The sequence below is a fragment of the Neomonachus schauinslandi genome, chromosome 4 (genome assembly GCF_002201575.2).
Source record: "Neomonachus schauinslandi chromosome 4, ASM220157v2, whole genome shotgun sequence".
Taxonomy (NCBI): Eukaryota; Metazoa; Chordata; class Mammalia; order Carnivora; family Phocidae; genus Neomonachus; species Neomonachus schauinslandi.
The window spans coordinates 23,373,277-23,386,547 of record NC_058406.1 but is presented as its reverse complement, the minus strand read 5'-3'; the positions used below and the strand labels follow the sequence as shown (position 1 = coordinate 23,386,547).

The 13,271-nt window shown below is 59.8% G+C and overlaps 1 protein-coding gene across 1 annotated transcript; it reads right to left on the bottom strand.

The window, feature by feature from the left end:
• Positions 1-212: 212 nt before the first annotated feature.
• On the bottom strand, positions 213-10,504 carry TINAGL1 (tubulointerstitial nephritis antigen like 1). Its single transcript, XM_021683639.1, has 13 exons — positions 10,388-10,504; positions 10,070-10,278; positions 9,253-9,564; positions 8,212-8,275; positions 4,279-4,371; positions 3,966-4,080; positions 2,745-2,868; positions 2,508-2,658; positions 2,190-2,379; positions 2,035-2,080; positions 1,657-1,780; positions 820-865; positions 213-730 (listed from the first exon to the last, which is right to left on the bottom strand). Exons 3-13 carry the CDS (start codon positions 9,554-9,556, stop codon positions 590-592), a joined length of 1,398 nt encoding a protein of 465 aa, XP_021539314.1. The 5' UTR covers positions 9,557-9,564; positions 10,070-10,278; positions 10,388-10,504; the 3' UTR covers positions 213-589.
• Positions 10,505-13,271: the final 2,767 nt, after the last annotated feature.

Here is a 13,271-nt window from a genome sequence, read left to right as displayed (position 1 = left end):
CAGAGGACAGGGCATCCATGCCCCACCTCCAAGTGGGTCAGCGCCCAGAGCCACTGGCAATTAGGGCTGAATGGAGGCTAAGATTTCTAGCCTACCCACCCCTGCCAACCAGCAAGGCCTTGGGTGGTCCTTTCTGCTGTCTAACCACCTGCCACACCATCTCCGGCCTGGCTTTCCACTCCCCAAAGTTCGAGGATACCACAGTGATCAGTACTCTTTTTATTTTTAAAACAGTGAAAAGAAAAATAAATATCTTTGGAGAATAAAAGTACAGGGGTGGGGTGGGATAGGGTGGTGGGCTGGAGACTTGGGGGTGTCCTGGCTTTAGTGGTCCTGATGGGGTGCTGGGGCCTGGGATCTTCAGGCCCGCTCCTCCTGGGCCAGGCCCTGCCCAATCCCCGCTGGGAGGTCTGGGGGCTCCGCCAGCCTCGCCTGCCCGCGGCTCCCAGGCCGGGCCCTGTGTCAGCGGAACCCGCGCGCGGGGATTAGACCCCAGGCGCCCGCCTGCGCCCGGAGCTGCGTCGGGAGGGGCGGGGCGGGTGCTCCCCAGGGGCTCTTCCGCCGGCCGGCCCGGCTCGGTGCCAGGGCCTCAGCGGTGCCCCATGTCCTCCATGCCCACGCGGCCCCAGACACCCAGCACGAAGCTCTCGATGTCGCACTCGTTGTCGCCGCGCAGGATGCGAAAGTGACCCCTCTCGCCCCAGGCTGGGCCCCAGGAGTTGGCCGCCGTCTGGGAATGAGGAGGGGCGGTGAGGGGGGCTGTGCGTGGGGGGAGGGGGAGGAGGCAGCGGTCGCAGGGCACCCCGCGCAGGGACTCACCCAGTATTTGAGCGTCCTTCCATCAGGCAGTGTCTCCTCTCCCCACCTGGCGGGGGGGCGGGGGGCAGAGCCATGGAGGGAGAAGAGAGCTGATTCCACCTGCTTTCAGGGGCTGGAACCCCAGGGGCCTTCCCCTTCCAGATCCCTCTCTCTACCTCCCTCAGTCTCCACCTCTGGAAGTTTGTGTACTCACACCCATGTGGGGGAGGGTGCCAAAGGGATAACCAAAGGGGGTGAACAGAAAGGGGGAGAACTTGGGCCTCCCTGCAGGGCCCCACATCCTGGGGACCAGTTCTCTGGGATCTCACACATCTGCCTGCCCTCCCTCCTCACTTGGGGAGCCAGGGAGGGGTGGGTGCCAGGAACCACAAGGAAGAGACTCCAAGAACATGGGTACTTTGGAGGACCCACACTCCCACTGCAAAGGACATTTCATGGTATGGACCACTGAAATCAGTGACTGGAACATCTCTGGGTATATCCGGTGGGGAACCAAAGACTGGGGATGGGAGTCCGTGGGTCAGGCGGAGTTGGGGTAGGTGCTGAGATGGGGAGAGGCTGAGCCACCCCTGGGATCCGTGTCTGTCTTTCAAGGGAGTTATTTTATCCCCGTGTGTAAGGAAGGAACAGTTCTTAGAAAACCTTAAAAGGCCCCCACCTCTAGGTGTGACAGGGGCAAACCCCTCCTCCTTTTATGTCTTGGTTTCCTCCTCTGCGAAATGGGGCTTCGCAGAGAGATGGTACAGATTCCAGGCTGGCTCGGAGCCCCTGGTGCAAGCCCTGCTCCCCCAGCCCCTCTGTCCCCCTCAGCCCCTCTGCCCGCCCCCAGCCCCTCACCCTGTGATCTTGACCGAGTGGGTCCCATGCCGGCGATACCGCTCTGGTCTCCCAAGGCTCACTGGCGTGTGGCTGTAGATGCCACCCTGGTACAGAAAGAAGTCCTCGTGCACCTCCATGAGAGCTGTGGGCCGAGGTCAGAGTAGGGCCGGCTCAGCCCAGCAGCACAGGTCTGGAGATGCGCGCCCAGGCCCATACCAAGACTCTAAGTGCCCCCCACAGGGTGCCGCCCGCGGGGAGGGGACCGGGTCCCCCTGACTCCCAGCCCCAGTGGATTTGCTGCTCCGTGCTCCACAGACCACTTGTGCTGCTGTGCTGTGTCCAGTCTCAAGCAGACACAAGCTTCTGGAACCAGGGGGCAGGATGAGGGGCATTTACCTTGGACAGGGCCATTCTCCATCAGCTCCTTCATGATCTCCTTCTCCTGGAGGGTTGGGAGTGGGGAGGAGAGTATCCAGCAGGGGTGAGGCTCTAGCCTCTGGCCAACGTCCCAGCTCCCCCGCCTCTGCCCCCTCAACCAAGCACAAACTTACGTTGGAGCCGAGGCGGTAGGCCGGCGTGACCTGGTAGATGTCATTGGCATGGGCCTGGCTACTGGGGCACCGGGCGGTGGCCTGGCGCTTGCCCCGACCCATGGCCCGGCTGTGCATCATACAGCGGGGTGCCGGGCCAGCCTCGTCCTGCTCCCGGCCCACGAACGGGTAGCAGTGGTCAGACACGAGCCTGGAGGAGAAGCAGGAGGGAGCGAGGGCAGTGAGGCTGACGAGCATGGCCCAGGCCCTTCCTGCGGGTTGCCTTCCTGAGGTCCCGGCCTCCCCTCGCCTCCCCTGCCCGCACCCTCTGCTGCTCACCCTCGACGTCGCAGGAACCACCAGGCACCGTCGAGACGCCCCCCGCGGCAGCCCCTCTGGTTGTGGGTGTCACAAGACAGCAGGTTCTGGGGCGACAGGACAGGAGTCATATGCCCCAGAGAATGGATTGAGACGCGGTCGGACGCCACGGCTGGTGGGGGGAGGCAGAAGGGCCGTCAGGCGGCTCAGGCCTGGGCTGTCCTTTCCCACCGCGCCAGCCTCCACCCTTGGCCGTACCTGCCGTGGAGAAGGCCCAGGAGCCAGCACAGTTGCCCTGGTCTAAAGGCTCATGGATCAGGTTGGGCCACTTCTCAGAGGCCTCGAAGGCTGTGGGCAGCACTTCCCCCGGGCGCAGCACTGTCTGCAAAGCAAGAGTCACTCCGTCTGCCTCCTGCCTCTGGCCTGGCCGACCCCTCAGGGGCCCATTGCCTTTGAAGGGCCAGCGAGAGTCCAGGGCCTTCTGCGGTTTGTTCCTTGAGTATTCCTGCTGCTGAGGGATTCCGGCAATCTCCACCCTGACTCGGTGGAAGACCCAAGCACCATTTAGTGCCTCTCCCACGTCAGGTGGGGGTGACTAGTCCCGTTGCACAGATGAAGCCTGCAGGGAAGTGGCCAGGCCAGGGTCACCCACTTTCCATTCTTAACCCCTGCCTCATTCTTCCTCTGCGCCTTCTGATCTGACACTTCCTTCTTCCTACCAGGACCTTGGGCTTCAGGCCCTAAAGGGCAGGGGAGGGAAAAAGGAGTAAGGTCCTGTGACCGGGCAGGCGGCCAAGGCAAATAGAGGAGGCAGAAAATAGCAGAGGCCCAGGGGAGTGAGGGCAGGGGCAGGGTCTGGTCATCCTAGCCTTGAGCCCAAGTCCCTCTGCAGGGAGGGCTGCTCTGGCCAACTGCCTCCTCCCTACCCAGCGCTGAGGGACAGACCCTGCAGCCTGTGCCCCCGCCCTGACCCCCTGAAGTTCCCCTTCCTCACCTTCTGACTGTTCCAGGTCTGGTTTCCCTTTCTCCCCGTAGAGGGTCCCACTGGTAGGAAGGGAGAAGCCCTCTCCACCCTCGGGGTTCCACTGAGCTGGTATTTGTTTCCGAGAATTCTGGCTCGCTAGCCAGAGCACTATCTGTCCTTCCCTTCCCAAAATACCAAGGTGACCTCCTGGCCCCTTGGGGCCTGACCCAGCTGTACTGGAAGGAATAGCATTTTTCCCAGGCTGGGGAGGCCACCAAGGGGCTCGTGCTGGGACCACAAAACTCAGAATCTGAGCATCAATTCTTCCTGCGCAGCACATCTTGTTATGGGCAGGAACCTAAGACCCAGAGAAGGAGAGTGATTTGTCCAGGAACACACAGCCTATTGGAGGGTGTTAGGCCCAGGCCCTTGAAGGAGCAGGGTGCAATGTGCCAGGGTTCCTGGGGTCCCAAGCGATGGGGAGATGGCAGGATTGTGGGCAAGGATGGACTTACGTGAATCTCATTCATATTGGTGACAGAGGAAGAAGGGCGGATGGTACCCAGGCGGTAGCGAATGCCTTCATCCAGGGTCATGCCCCAGAAGGCACTGTGGTTCCCAGCCCGCCATCTGAAAGAGAAGGGATGACAGTCACAGCCCTTCCATGGCTGGGGCTCCTGGAGGTACGTGCATGTGGGTGGGAGAGACGCATACTGGCTAAGTGTCCACGTGAATGAGATCTGAGTGAGGGTGTGCCTGGCGGCAGAGGCATCTCGGGGGAAGGTTTGTGTGTCTGTGCCCAGTGGGGACATGTCTAGGGCCTCTCACCCGTAGTTGCCCTGGTTGATGGTGTTGATCATGTCTTGGTCCACCAGGCATGGCTCCTGGTCACACTCCCACTGCCCTTGCTCCTGGCAGGTGCTAGAAGAACAGGAGGGAAGGAAGAGGTGAGGGGCGCTGGGCATCCTCTGAAGGAAGGGGGCCTCAGAAGTCACCACAGGCCTGCGATTCTGTGCCAGCGATTATGGAAGAACCCCTAGATGGTCCTGTTCAGACTGGTGGCTCTCAATGTCAACTTCAAGTTCACAGTTCTCAAGTTTATATCTGCTGCCCAGATCTCTCCAGATCCAAGAATCTTGCCGCTATACAGTACCACCACTGGGTTGTCTAACAGCACATCCCAGACCGCATTTCTGATCCCCCACTCCCACGCCTGCTCTCCCTACAGTCCGTGGAAAATGTCCATCCTTCCCGAACCTCAGGCCAAGAGCCTGGGAGTCACCCTTGACTCCTTCCCTCACGTGCTGATTGGCTTCACTGGCAAATCCTGTTGGCTTTGCCTTAAAAACACATTCAGAATCCAAACCACGTCTCATTCGTCCTGCAGCCATCATGGGCCAGTCACCTTTCCCCTGGATTCTGCTGCAGCTTCGCCATTGTTCTCCCCGCTTCTGCCCTGCACCCCCACTTCAGTATATTTTTAACACAGCTGCTGGATGACCCTGTTCAACCCAAGTCATATCATGCCATCCCCTTGCCCAAAACCCTCCCTTGGCTTCCCATCACAGACTAAGAGCCAAAGTCCCTGCCCTGCTAACAAGATTGTCCCTGCACGATCTGTCCTCCTGTCCCCTTGGTGACCCCCTCCTCCAAGTCCTGGCTCCTGAGGCCCCAGCCAGACCGCTCCCCTGACTATTCACAACAGCTGTGCTCCCTGCCCCAGGACCGTTGAGCTGCTCTTCTCCCCACATCCCCGAGGCTCACCCTTACTTCGTTCAAGTCTTCATTCAGAAATCACCTTCTCTGAGGGGCCTGCCCTGGCCACCTTCCTCTCCTGCTTTCCTGTTTTCTTTTCTCCTTAGCATGTCGTTGTTACCTGACACACTATATATTTAGCTATTTGCCCTCATTATACCCGCTTCCTCATAGACACTAAGGTCCCGGTGGGCAGGGTTTGTTTGGTATCTTTGGTGCCTAGAAAACTAAACCCAGCACATAGTAGGCACCCACGAAATATCTATTGGATGCATGAGTGACTAGGCAGAGTCGTGAAATGACTAAGAGCACGAATCCTGAAATTCAATTCCCGGGCTCTGGCCCTCGCTGGAGAGTCATGCGACCTCAGGTGAGTTATTCGAAGTCTCTCCCTCCCTCCAAGTTCTTGTCTGTAAAATGAGGACATGAATCATCCCCCCCCCCCCCCCCCCCCTTCCAGGGATTAATGGCAGCCTTTTGTAAAGCCATTAGCACAGGGCCTGGCCCATCTTGGGTGTCGAGAATCATTATCTGCTCTTAGTGTTCCCATTCCAGGAGCCCCCGGACGCCCTGTCTCTTGAATTTCAGATTCCTATCCACTGGGTGTATCGCAAACTTAAAATGGCCCAGACTGCCTCCCCCGCCAAAGCTGCTCCTCCCTGAACATCCGCAACTCAGGACATAGCGCCTTATCCACCCTGGGGGTTCAAACCAGAACTCCAGGTGTGTGGCGTACCCCCATTCCCGCGCCCGCCATCAGCAGATCCTGGGATGACACACCATGAAAGGTTCTGGATTCACTTGCCTCTCACCGCTCCACGGCCATCACCCTCCTCCAGTCCCTTATCACCTGTCACCTGGACCACGGCAATGGCTTCCTACCCAGGCTCCCTGCCTCTCTACACCCCGCTGCATACCCCGCAGTCCATCCCCAGAGAGATCTCTCAATGACATCTATCAGATTGTCTGCCTCTGCGTGGCTCCAGCACGGCTTGCGAGACCCATGGACGTGGCCTGCCCCTCCTCAGGGCTTCTTTCCCCAGGTCACAGCTCCAGCTGCAGTGAGATCTGTCCCACCTCCCAGCCTGCCCACGAGCTGCTCCCCCCCTCCTTCTCTTCTTGTCTGATACCTTTCTGGTATCAGCATAACCATCTCCCTTCCTGAGTGGCCTTCCCTTGCCCCCACTGCACTCTAAACCTGGATCCCCCTTTATTCCCTTTCACCGTCACATCTGTCACAGGTTGTAAGATGTTTATTTGTGTGGGGGCTCCTTCGTCATTAAACCAGAAGCTCCACTGCAAGGACAAGGGCCGTCTGCCCCATCTGGCTGCATCCACCTGGTCCAGCACAGTGCCTGGCACATAGTAGGTCTTTAATAAATAGGTGTCGACAAACAGGGAATTCTGTGAATTCTACGTTGCTTTTACAAGCTCATAACTCTGCTATTAGAAGATGCTAAACTGGGGCGCCTGGGTGGCTCAGTTGGTTAAGCGACTGCCTTCGGCTCAGGTCATGATCCTGGAGTCCCGGGATCGAGTCCCACGTCGGGCTCCCTGCTCGGCAGGGAGTCTGCTTCTCCCTCTGACCCTCCTCCCTCTCATGCTCTCTGTCTCTCATTCTCTCCTTCTCAAATAAATAAATAAAATCTTTAAAAAAAAAAAAAAAAAAAAAAAAAAGAAGATGCTAAACTGCCTTCTTCCCTTGTTGCCTTTTAAGGAGCCTCAAGGGGAACAAACCCAGTATGGCTGGGCTCTTCAGTCCCAGGAGTGGGCGGGGGCACTTTCAGGGAGGGCTGGAGAAGGGCTGGAGGAGACTGCGTGGGAGGGGAGGCTCTCCTCATGTTCCCCTTCCTTCTCTTACTCTCTCGAAGCATTCCTCGAGGTCTCACGCATCCTGGACGGCCCACAGGCATTGCCCCACACCCTCACTCAGGTGTCAAGCGCAGGGAACCGGGCCACCCAGTGCGGGCAGTGGGCTGGTCACTCTTTTCCTGCCACCTCCCCCTTTGCCCCCAGGGCTGCCCAAGCAGGTCTAGACTGGGCTGGTGGCAGCAGGTTCCAACATTCCAGAGGGGCCCAGGGTGGCCAGGCCCCAGGGATAGGAGTGGGAAAGAGGTTAACCCATCAATGCCCAGAGGCATCCTAATCAGGAGCAGCAGGATCATGTAGGCAAGCTCAGTCTTTCTGAAAACACACACATGATTCACACACACTCACACCACACACACACACACACACACACGCATTCTCTCAGCCAGATGCACGCTGAACCTCACGAGTCCCCACTCTCACTGTGACCCAGCACCCCTCACACGGGTGAGGCAATGGAAACAGCTTATGTGTAATACATTCCAAAAAGTTTCCTCCTCCCTGGGGCCTCTCAGTCCCAGACAAAGAGGCCATGGGGTGGAGTGGGTGCAGGGCCTCCTCCTCAAAGCCACAGGGTCCCCATTATTTCGATCAGGCATTCAAGGCTTCCTACCCAACCCCTCTCCACTTCCCATCTCAGGACTCAGACTAGAGTAGGGAGGCCCCCCTGACCCTTCAACCTCCCACTAGAATGGTGGGGAGGGGAGGAAAAGGGGCCACATTCCAGGGAAGGCCCTGCTGCAGGTTGGCTGGCCTCCAGCTCAGCCATCCCTGACCCTCATCCCGTCCAGGGCAGCGGATGCTGCAGTCAGAGCTTTCCTTCCTGGCGCCCCCTTCTCCGGATTCTCCTGTGACACCAAGAAAGGTTGGGAGGGGCAGTAGCCCAGCCAGAGCCAGAAGGGACAGGGAACCTCTCCCAGCTCAGGGGCCACACCTGGGGCCAGGCATCCGTGGCTGACCGCTCCTGGGGAATGCTGTTAGAGTGTTGTTTCATTAGCTGATACGGGCAGGGTAAAAATCCCGTGTTACAGACAAGGAAACAGGCTCAGCAAATAAGTGACAGGGATAGAACTGGAACCAAGATTGTGGGCCACGGGGTCCACAAGGCAAGCCCCCCTCCAAGCCGCAAACACTCACCAACGGTTACAGTTGTCCCAGTAGGTTCCCAAGACTGGATAGATGCGACTCCCATGCGTACATCCTGGGGGCAGGGAAGAGGAGAAGAGAAATGGAACCAGGACCAGAGACGATGGGCTGAGAGGGCCAGGTCCTCAGAAGTCAGGTGTCCCGAATCCTCCAAACACACACACACACACACACGCACGCACACACACGCACATGCGTGCACAAGCGCGGCCGAACCCTCACTGAAACTGGTCAAACTATAACTTCTTAAGACCTCTCCTGCAGGGTCACATACCAACTGCTACCTGGGAAGTTCTTCAGTGACCCCAGCTTGGATCCCTCTTGCTTCACTTGGATGCCAGCCACAACATTCCTTGGAGCCTTTGCCATTTAAATGACTTGAAAGTTGGAGATGGGGAGTGGGAGTGGCATGGGGAAGCCGAGGCCCAGAGAAGGCAAGTGACTCCCCTAAGATAACACAGCACTTTGGGATGACAACCAAGGCCTTCGGTCTCTCACCCACAGGCCCGCAGAACTGGGGGAAGGGATTCAAATGATTCCTCTATGGGACAGGGACAAGGGCAGGGGAAAGGATGGTGACACGAGCTGAAAGCAGGAACGGATTCGCCCCCACCTCCCAGGTGTGACCAGCCACCTCAGGTAAGAAGAGAATCGTGAGCAAAGGCAGAGGAATGGCTAAGATGAGCCTGACCAACCCCTGAGGGCTGTATCAGCCTGGGGTGAATCAGCGGGCGTGGCCAGCACCTTCCCGGTCTGGCATGGAGGCAGGACTGGGAGAAAGGGCAGGAGGCTGCCTTTCTCCTGGGCCAGCTGGGAATCCCACTGACCAAGGATCTTCTCTTTTCCAGTCTTGCTGGAAAGATTCAAGTTAGACCAGAGCGGGGCTTCCCAGAGGCACGGACAGTGGGGCGGGGTCTCTCCCAGATTCTACAAAGCCTCCCCTGGAAACGTCAGTGCACCAGCCTTGCTCCTGAGCCCCGCTGGGTCTGGGGCTGACGAAGCGACCCACCCTCCTGGCCGTCTGGTGCCCACCTTGGATGGGGGGGAAGGGGGGTGGCACGCCGAGGCAGAAGTCCCAGAAGTCAGGGCAGCAGTCGGAGACGGTGCGGTTGCAGAAGAGGTCACAGTAACAGGTAGCACCCAGGTAGGGCAGGGCGCAGTCGTCGGCCCGGCCGCGGCAGCACAGGTCCCGCTCCTGGCAGTACCGGCCGCCCGCATCCCGGATGCCCCGCAGGTGCAGGCCCGGCGCGAGCTCGCGGCGCCCACGACCCCGCTGGGCACCCGGGGCCGACTCGCCGGCCAGCAGCAGCAGCAGCCCCAGTGGACATAGCCACATGGCGCCTCCTGGGCCCAGGGAGCGCAGATGTCGGGGGTCAGAGGTCGTCAGAGGCAGCAGACACTCCCTGGCACCCCAGGGGGACTGATCTCCCAGCTCCCTGGGGCTGCGAGTCCCAGGGGATTCAGTGAGGGTTCAGCAGGGTCCGAGACCCTGATTCCTGCGTCCCGGGGCAGGAAGCAGATTGAGCGAGAAACGGAGCCCCTCCCCGACCAGCTTGGGGATCTTCAAGGACAGGAGGTGGGGATTGTGGGGTTCTCGGTGCCCCGGCTCAACACCCCTCAACACTGGGACTGACGTCTTCTCTCCTATCTGGGTCCCTCTGCCCCTCTTTCAACCTCCATTCCTGACACGGGTGTCCCCCCCCCCCCCCCAGCTTGTGTTCTTCTGTGTCCCTCTGCCCCCCTCCACTCTCCCTCTCTGCCAGGACACCCTGCTCCCTCCGCCTGCCCCCTCTTCTCTGTTCCTTCTGAATATACCCCCTCCTCTCTGCGCGGGGGGGAGCGTCCCTACCTGGTGACGGGCTGTGCCCAGGCTGCCCGCGCGCGCCTCCGCTGCCCGGCTCCTGGGACCACGGGACACTCAAAAGTCAAGCGAGGAGTGCGGGGCGGGACCGCCTTTTGCACCGCCCTGCCCGTGGCGCCGCCCTGGCCGCCAGGCTGCAGGAGGAGGGGCCCGCTGGCTCACACCTGGAGTCGCCCTTGTCACTCAGGAGCTGGGACCTGTGAGAGGGACAGTGAGCACGTGGTTGTCCTCGCCGGGTCTCTGCTGACAGCCGTTCCCTTAGGGGGCGGAACTCCAACTGAAGCTGAAAGGATTGTGGTCGGACACCTGTGAGGACTTCCCAGTGGCCTTCACTGCAGGGCTGAGGGGCTCCAGCGGAGAAGGGGAGATTGGGGGCGGCGGAGCTCCGAGTTTTGGAGTTAAGTTTGGCAGCCGATGGGGAGAGTGTGGGCAGCAAAAATCTCTAAGAACCTCTCCAAGCCCTCAGTAATAAAAACAGTCGTGCACACCCCCATCCCCGCGTCACAGTACCCCACCCCCAGGCTTGGGGCCGCCCCAAACCGCCTCCGTTCCCAGGAATGACTGGAATCTGGAGGATAGTTGAGGACCCTGCCTTGGCGGCTCATCCTTCGAGGGGGTGGGGTGGGTGTGGTGTGGGGGCCCTCCCTGCCCTGTAACTCTTCTTTGGGTCTGCCCTGCCCAGGCACCTTGCCAAGCAATGCCAAGCACTGCCAAGCACTGCCCCCTTTATCCACCCCGAGGGCGTCCTGCTTGGCCCCTCTCTCCCTCCAGGGCCCAAGGGCACGAGCCCTGGCAGCTGGTGCCCCCCACAGAGCCCCCCTTCCTGCCCGGGGCATAAACCCTTCCTTTCCCTGGGCTGGCCTGGGCCCCAAACAATGGGTCTTCTGTCCCGCCGGCCCTGCCTTCACCTTTTACCTCTCTGTTGCACAATCCCCTCTTCTAGCAGGTTGGTCCTTGGCTCTGGGACTCTAAGGGCAGGGAGGATGAAAGATGACACCTGGACAGACTCCCTGATCCCCAGGCCTGCACCTCATATCCGCCCACTGAGGGGAAGCATCAGGCATGGGGATTCCCTTTGCCCTTTCTCTGACCACTCCACACCCCTCCCCCAGCCTAGGGATGTCCTCAGCTGGCCAGCTCCTGGGGGTGGGGAGGGGACCAGGACAACGGGCATCTGTGACTGGGTTACCCCCTGCCAGGGGCACTGGGCAGGGAGTCACCCTGCTGCAGGGCATGGGGTGGTTGGGGGGGCTCAGCACTAGCAGGGACACCCCAGGAGCTGGCCCACCTGCTCCTTGCAGGGACCTGGGAGGACCAAGACTAGTGGGAACCCGCGGCTCAGGGGAACAGACTTTTGCCCATCACCAGCCAGAACGCAGGCTCCCTACCTGCCACCACTTGGCTCCTTTCCTTCCAGCCACCCTTAGTCACCCACTACAGGTCTGGACACACTCCTAGCTGGGAAGTCCCTGGTTGCGTCTAACCTCCATTCATCCGGCGGCAAGGCGGGCCCCTGGGTATTGGTTGATGTCACATCCTCGGGGTGGGAGGTGGAGGCTGCCCTGAGAAGAGCCCATACTCAGAGTGCCCACTTCCATGGGTCAGTTTCAGTTGGGGTCTGGGGCAGGGGGCTGGGGTGCGGCCCTGGATATCTGGCTCGTCCTTTGCCCCAAGTCACTCCCTGTGGGCCACCCGTGTGAGTCTTTGTTGTGTGCGCGCGTGTGTATCTGAATCGTCGTGTTTGTGGGGTGTGTCTGTTGCATCTGCTTGTCTCTCTGTTACGTGTGTGCCCTGCGCCTGTGTGTCTGTCTGCATGTTGCCTCTGTGTCGTTCATGCGTCTGGGTATTTGTTGGCAGCATGTTCTTTGCCAGTATGTGTGTGCTTGGGGCTTGTGTGTCCGCACGTATAGTTGTGTGACTGTCATTGTCTCTGCCCGCCTATCTACTCGGTGTCTGTCTCGCTAACGGTCTGGGTACCTGTGTGGGTGTCTGTTTGTGTCTGTTTGGGGGTTTGGGCGCTCTGCCCGCTCTTGCCTGTCTGCGCACAGAAAGGAGGAACACAGAGCAAGGGAAGATTGCAGAGCCAAGAGCATGGCTGGGGGGCGGGTGTCCCTTGTCATCACTGATTTTGGCACTAAGCCCACCCCAGTGGAATCTCATGACTCACTGGGTGCCTTGGCCAGAGAGGAGAGGAAAAGGGCAGGGCTCAGTGGCTGCTAGAGCCCCACTTTCCTTTTCCACGGCCCCCCTCCTTCCTGCTGCCTTATTCTCTGCCTTATTCTGCTGCAAGGGCCTGGGGGCAGAGCAACAGGTGAGGAGTCAAGCAGGACCCTCTGAGTCCTTCTGCCTTCTGGGAGGCAGGTGACCTGGGCTTGGTGGCAACTCTGTCCTCCTTCACTTGTGACCCTGGGCAGACGCTGTTCCTCTCTGGGCCTTGGTACCCGGCTGCTCCTTAGAGGCCCTTTCGTGCTCTTCTCTTTCTACAAAGGGAGGTGCAAGCGAAAAGGGACAGTGACATGCCTAAGGTCACACAGCAGAGCAGAGGCCCAGGCCTCCTCGCCTCTCCCCAGTCCAGTGCTTACCCATCCCCCCCCAACGTTGCCACCACCACACAGCTGCTCCGGGTGCTCAGAATGGGCCATTCTCCTCCGGAGGCTGAGCGGGGCCTTCTGGGAAGACAAAGGCCCATTATGCTCCGATGAACCCAGGTCTGCAGCCAAGGGCCCACCACTTGGGGCCTGGGGCTCAGTTGCTTGGGTCCCAAATGACCCTCCGGCTGAGGCTGGGGATCCCTTGTGGCCGGCTGGGGTCAGCCGGACGTGTCCAGAGCTGAGAGCGCTGACACCCAGGCGATCCAAGCGAGGCCTCGCGCTGTGCGTGTCGGGCCATGTCGCGACATGTCGGCCTTCCCGGGGCCCCTTGGACTGTGTGATGGAAAGCACTGCCCCTGGGGCTGTGTGACAGGCAGAAGGGCGTGCTGCCACAGCATGCTAGAGCTCTGGCAGAGAAAGTTCCGGGCTGTGTGGAAATGTGTGGTACCACACCGTGCCATGCCTTCCCGTCGGATTTTCTCCTTCACTCAGTGAGTGTTTCTTGGTCATTTACTACATGCTGGTCATTTACTCTGGGGCCAGTGCGGGGCGCTCAGGGTGGAGCCGAACAGACACAGGCCCTTCTGTGGCGAAGTCTT

Excerpts from the sequence above, each read along its gene's own strand:
- TINAGL1 (XM_021683639.1), bottom strand. The coding sequence starts at position 9,556 with ATGTGGCTATGTCCACTGGGGCTGCTGCTGCTGCTGGCCGGCGAGTCG. Across the intron at positions 4,372-8,211 it reads TGGGACAACTGTAACCGTTG|CACCTGCCAGGAGCAAGGGC; the intron begins GTGAGTGTTTGC and ends CTGTTCTTCTAG. Across the intron at positions 2,869-3,965 it reads CCAATATGAATGAGATTCAC|ACAGTGCTGCGCCCGGGGGA; the intron begins GTAAGTCCATCC and ends CTTGCTTTGCAG.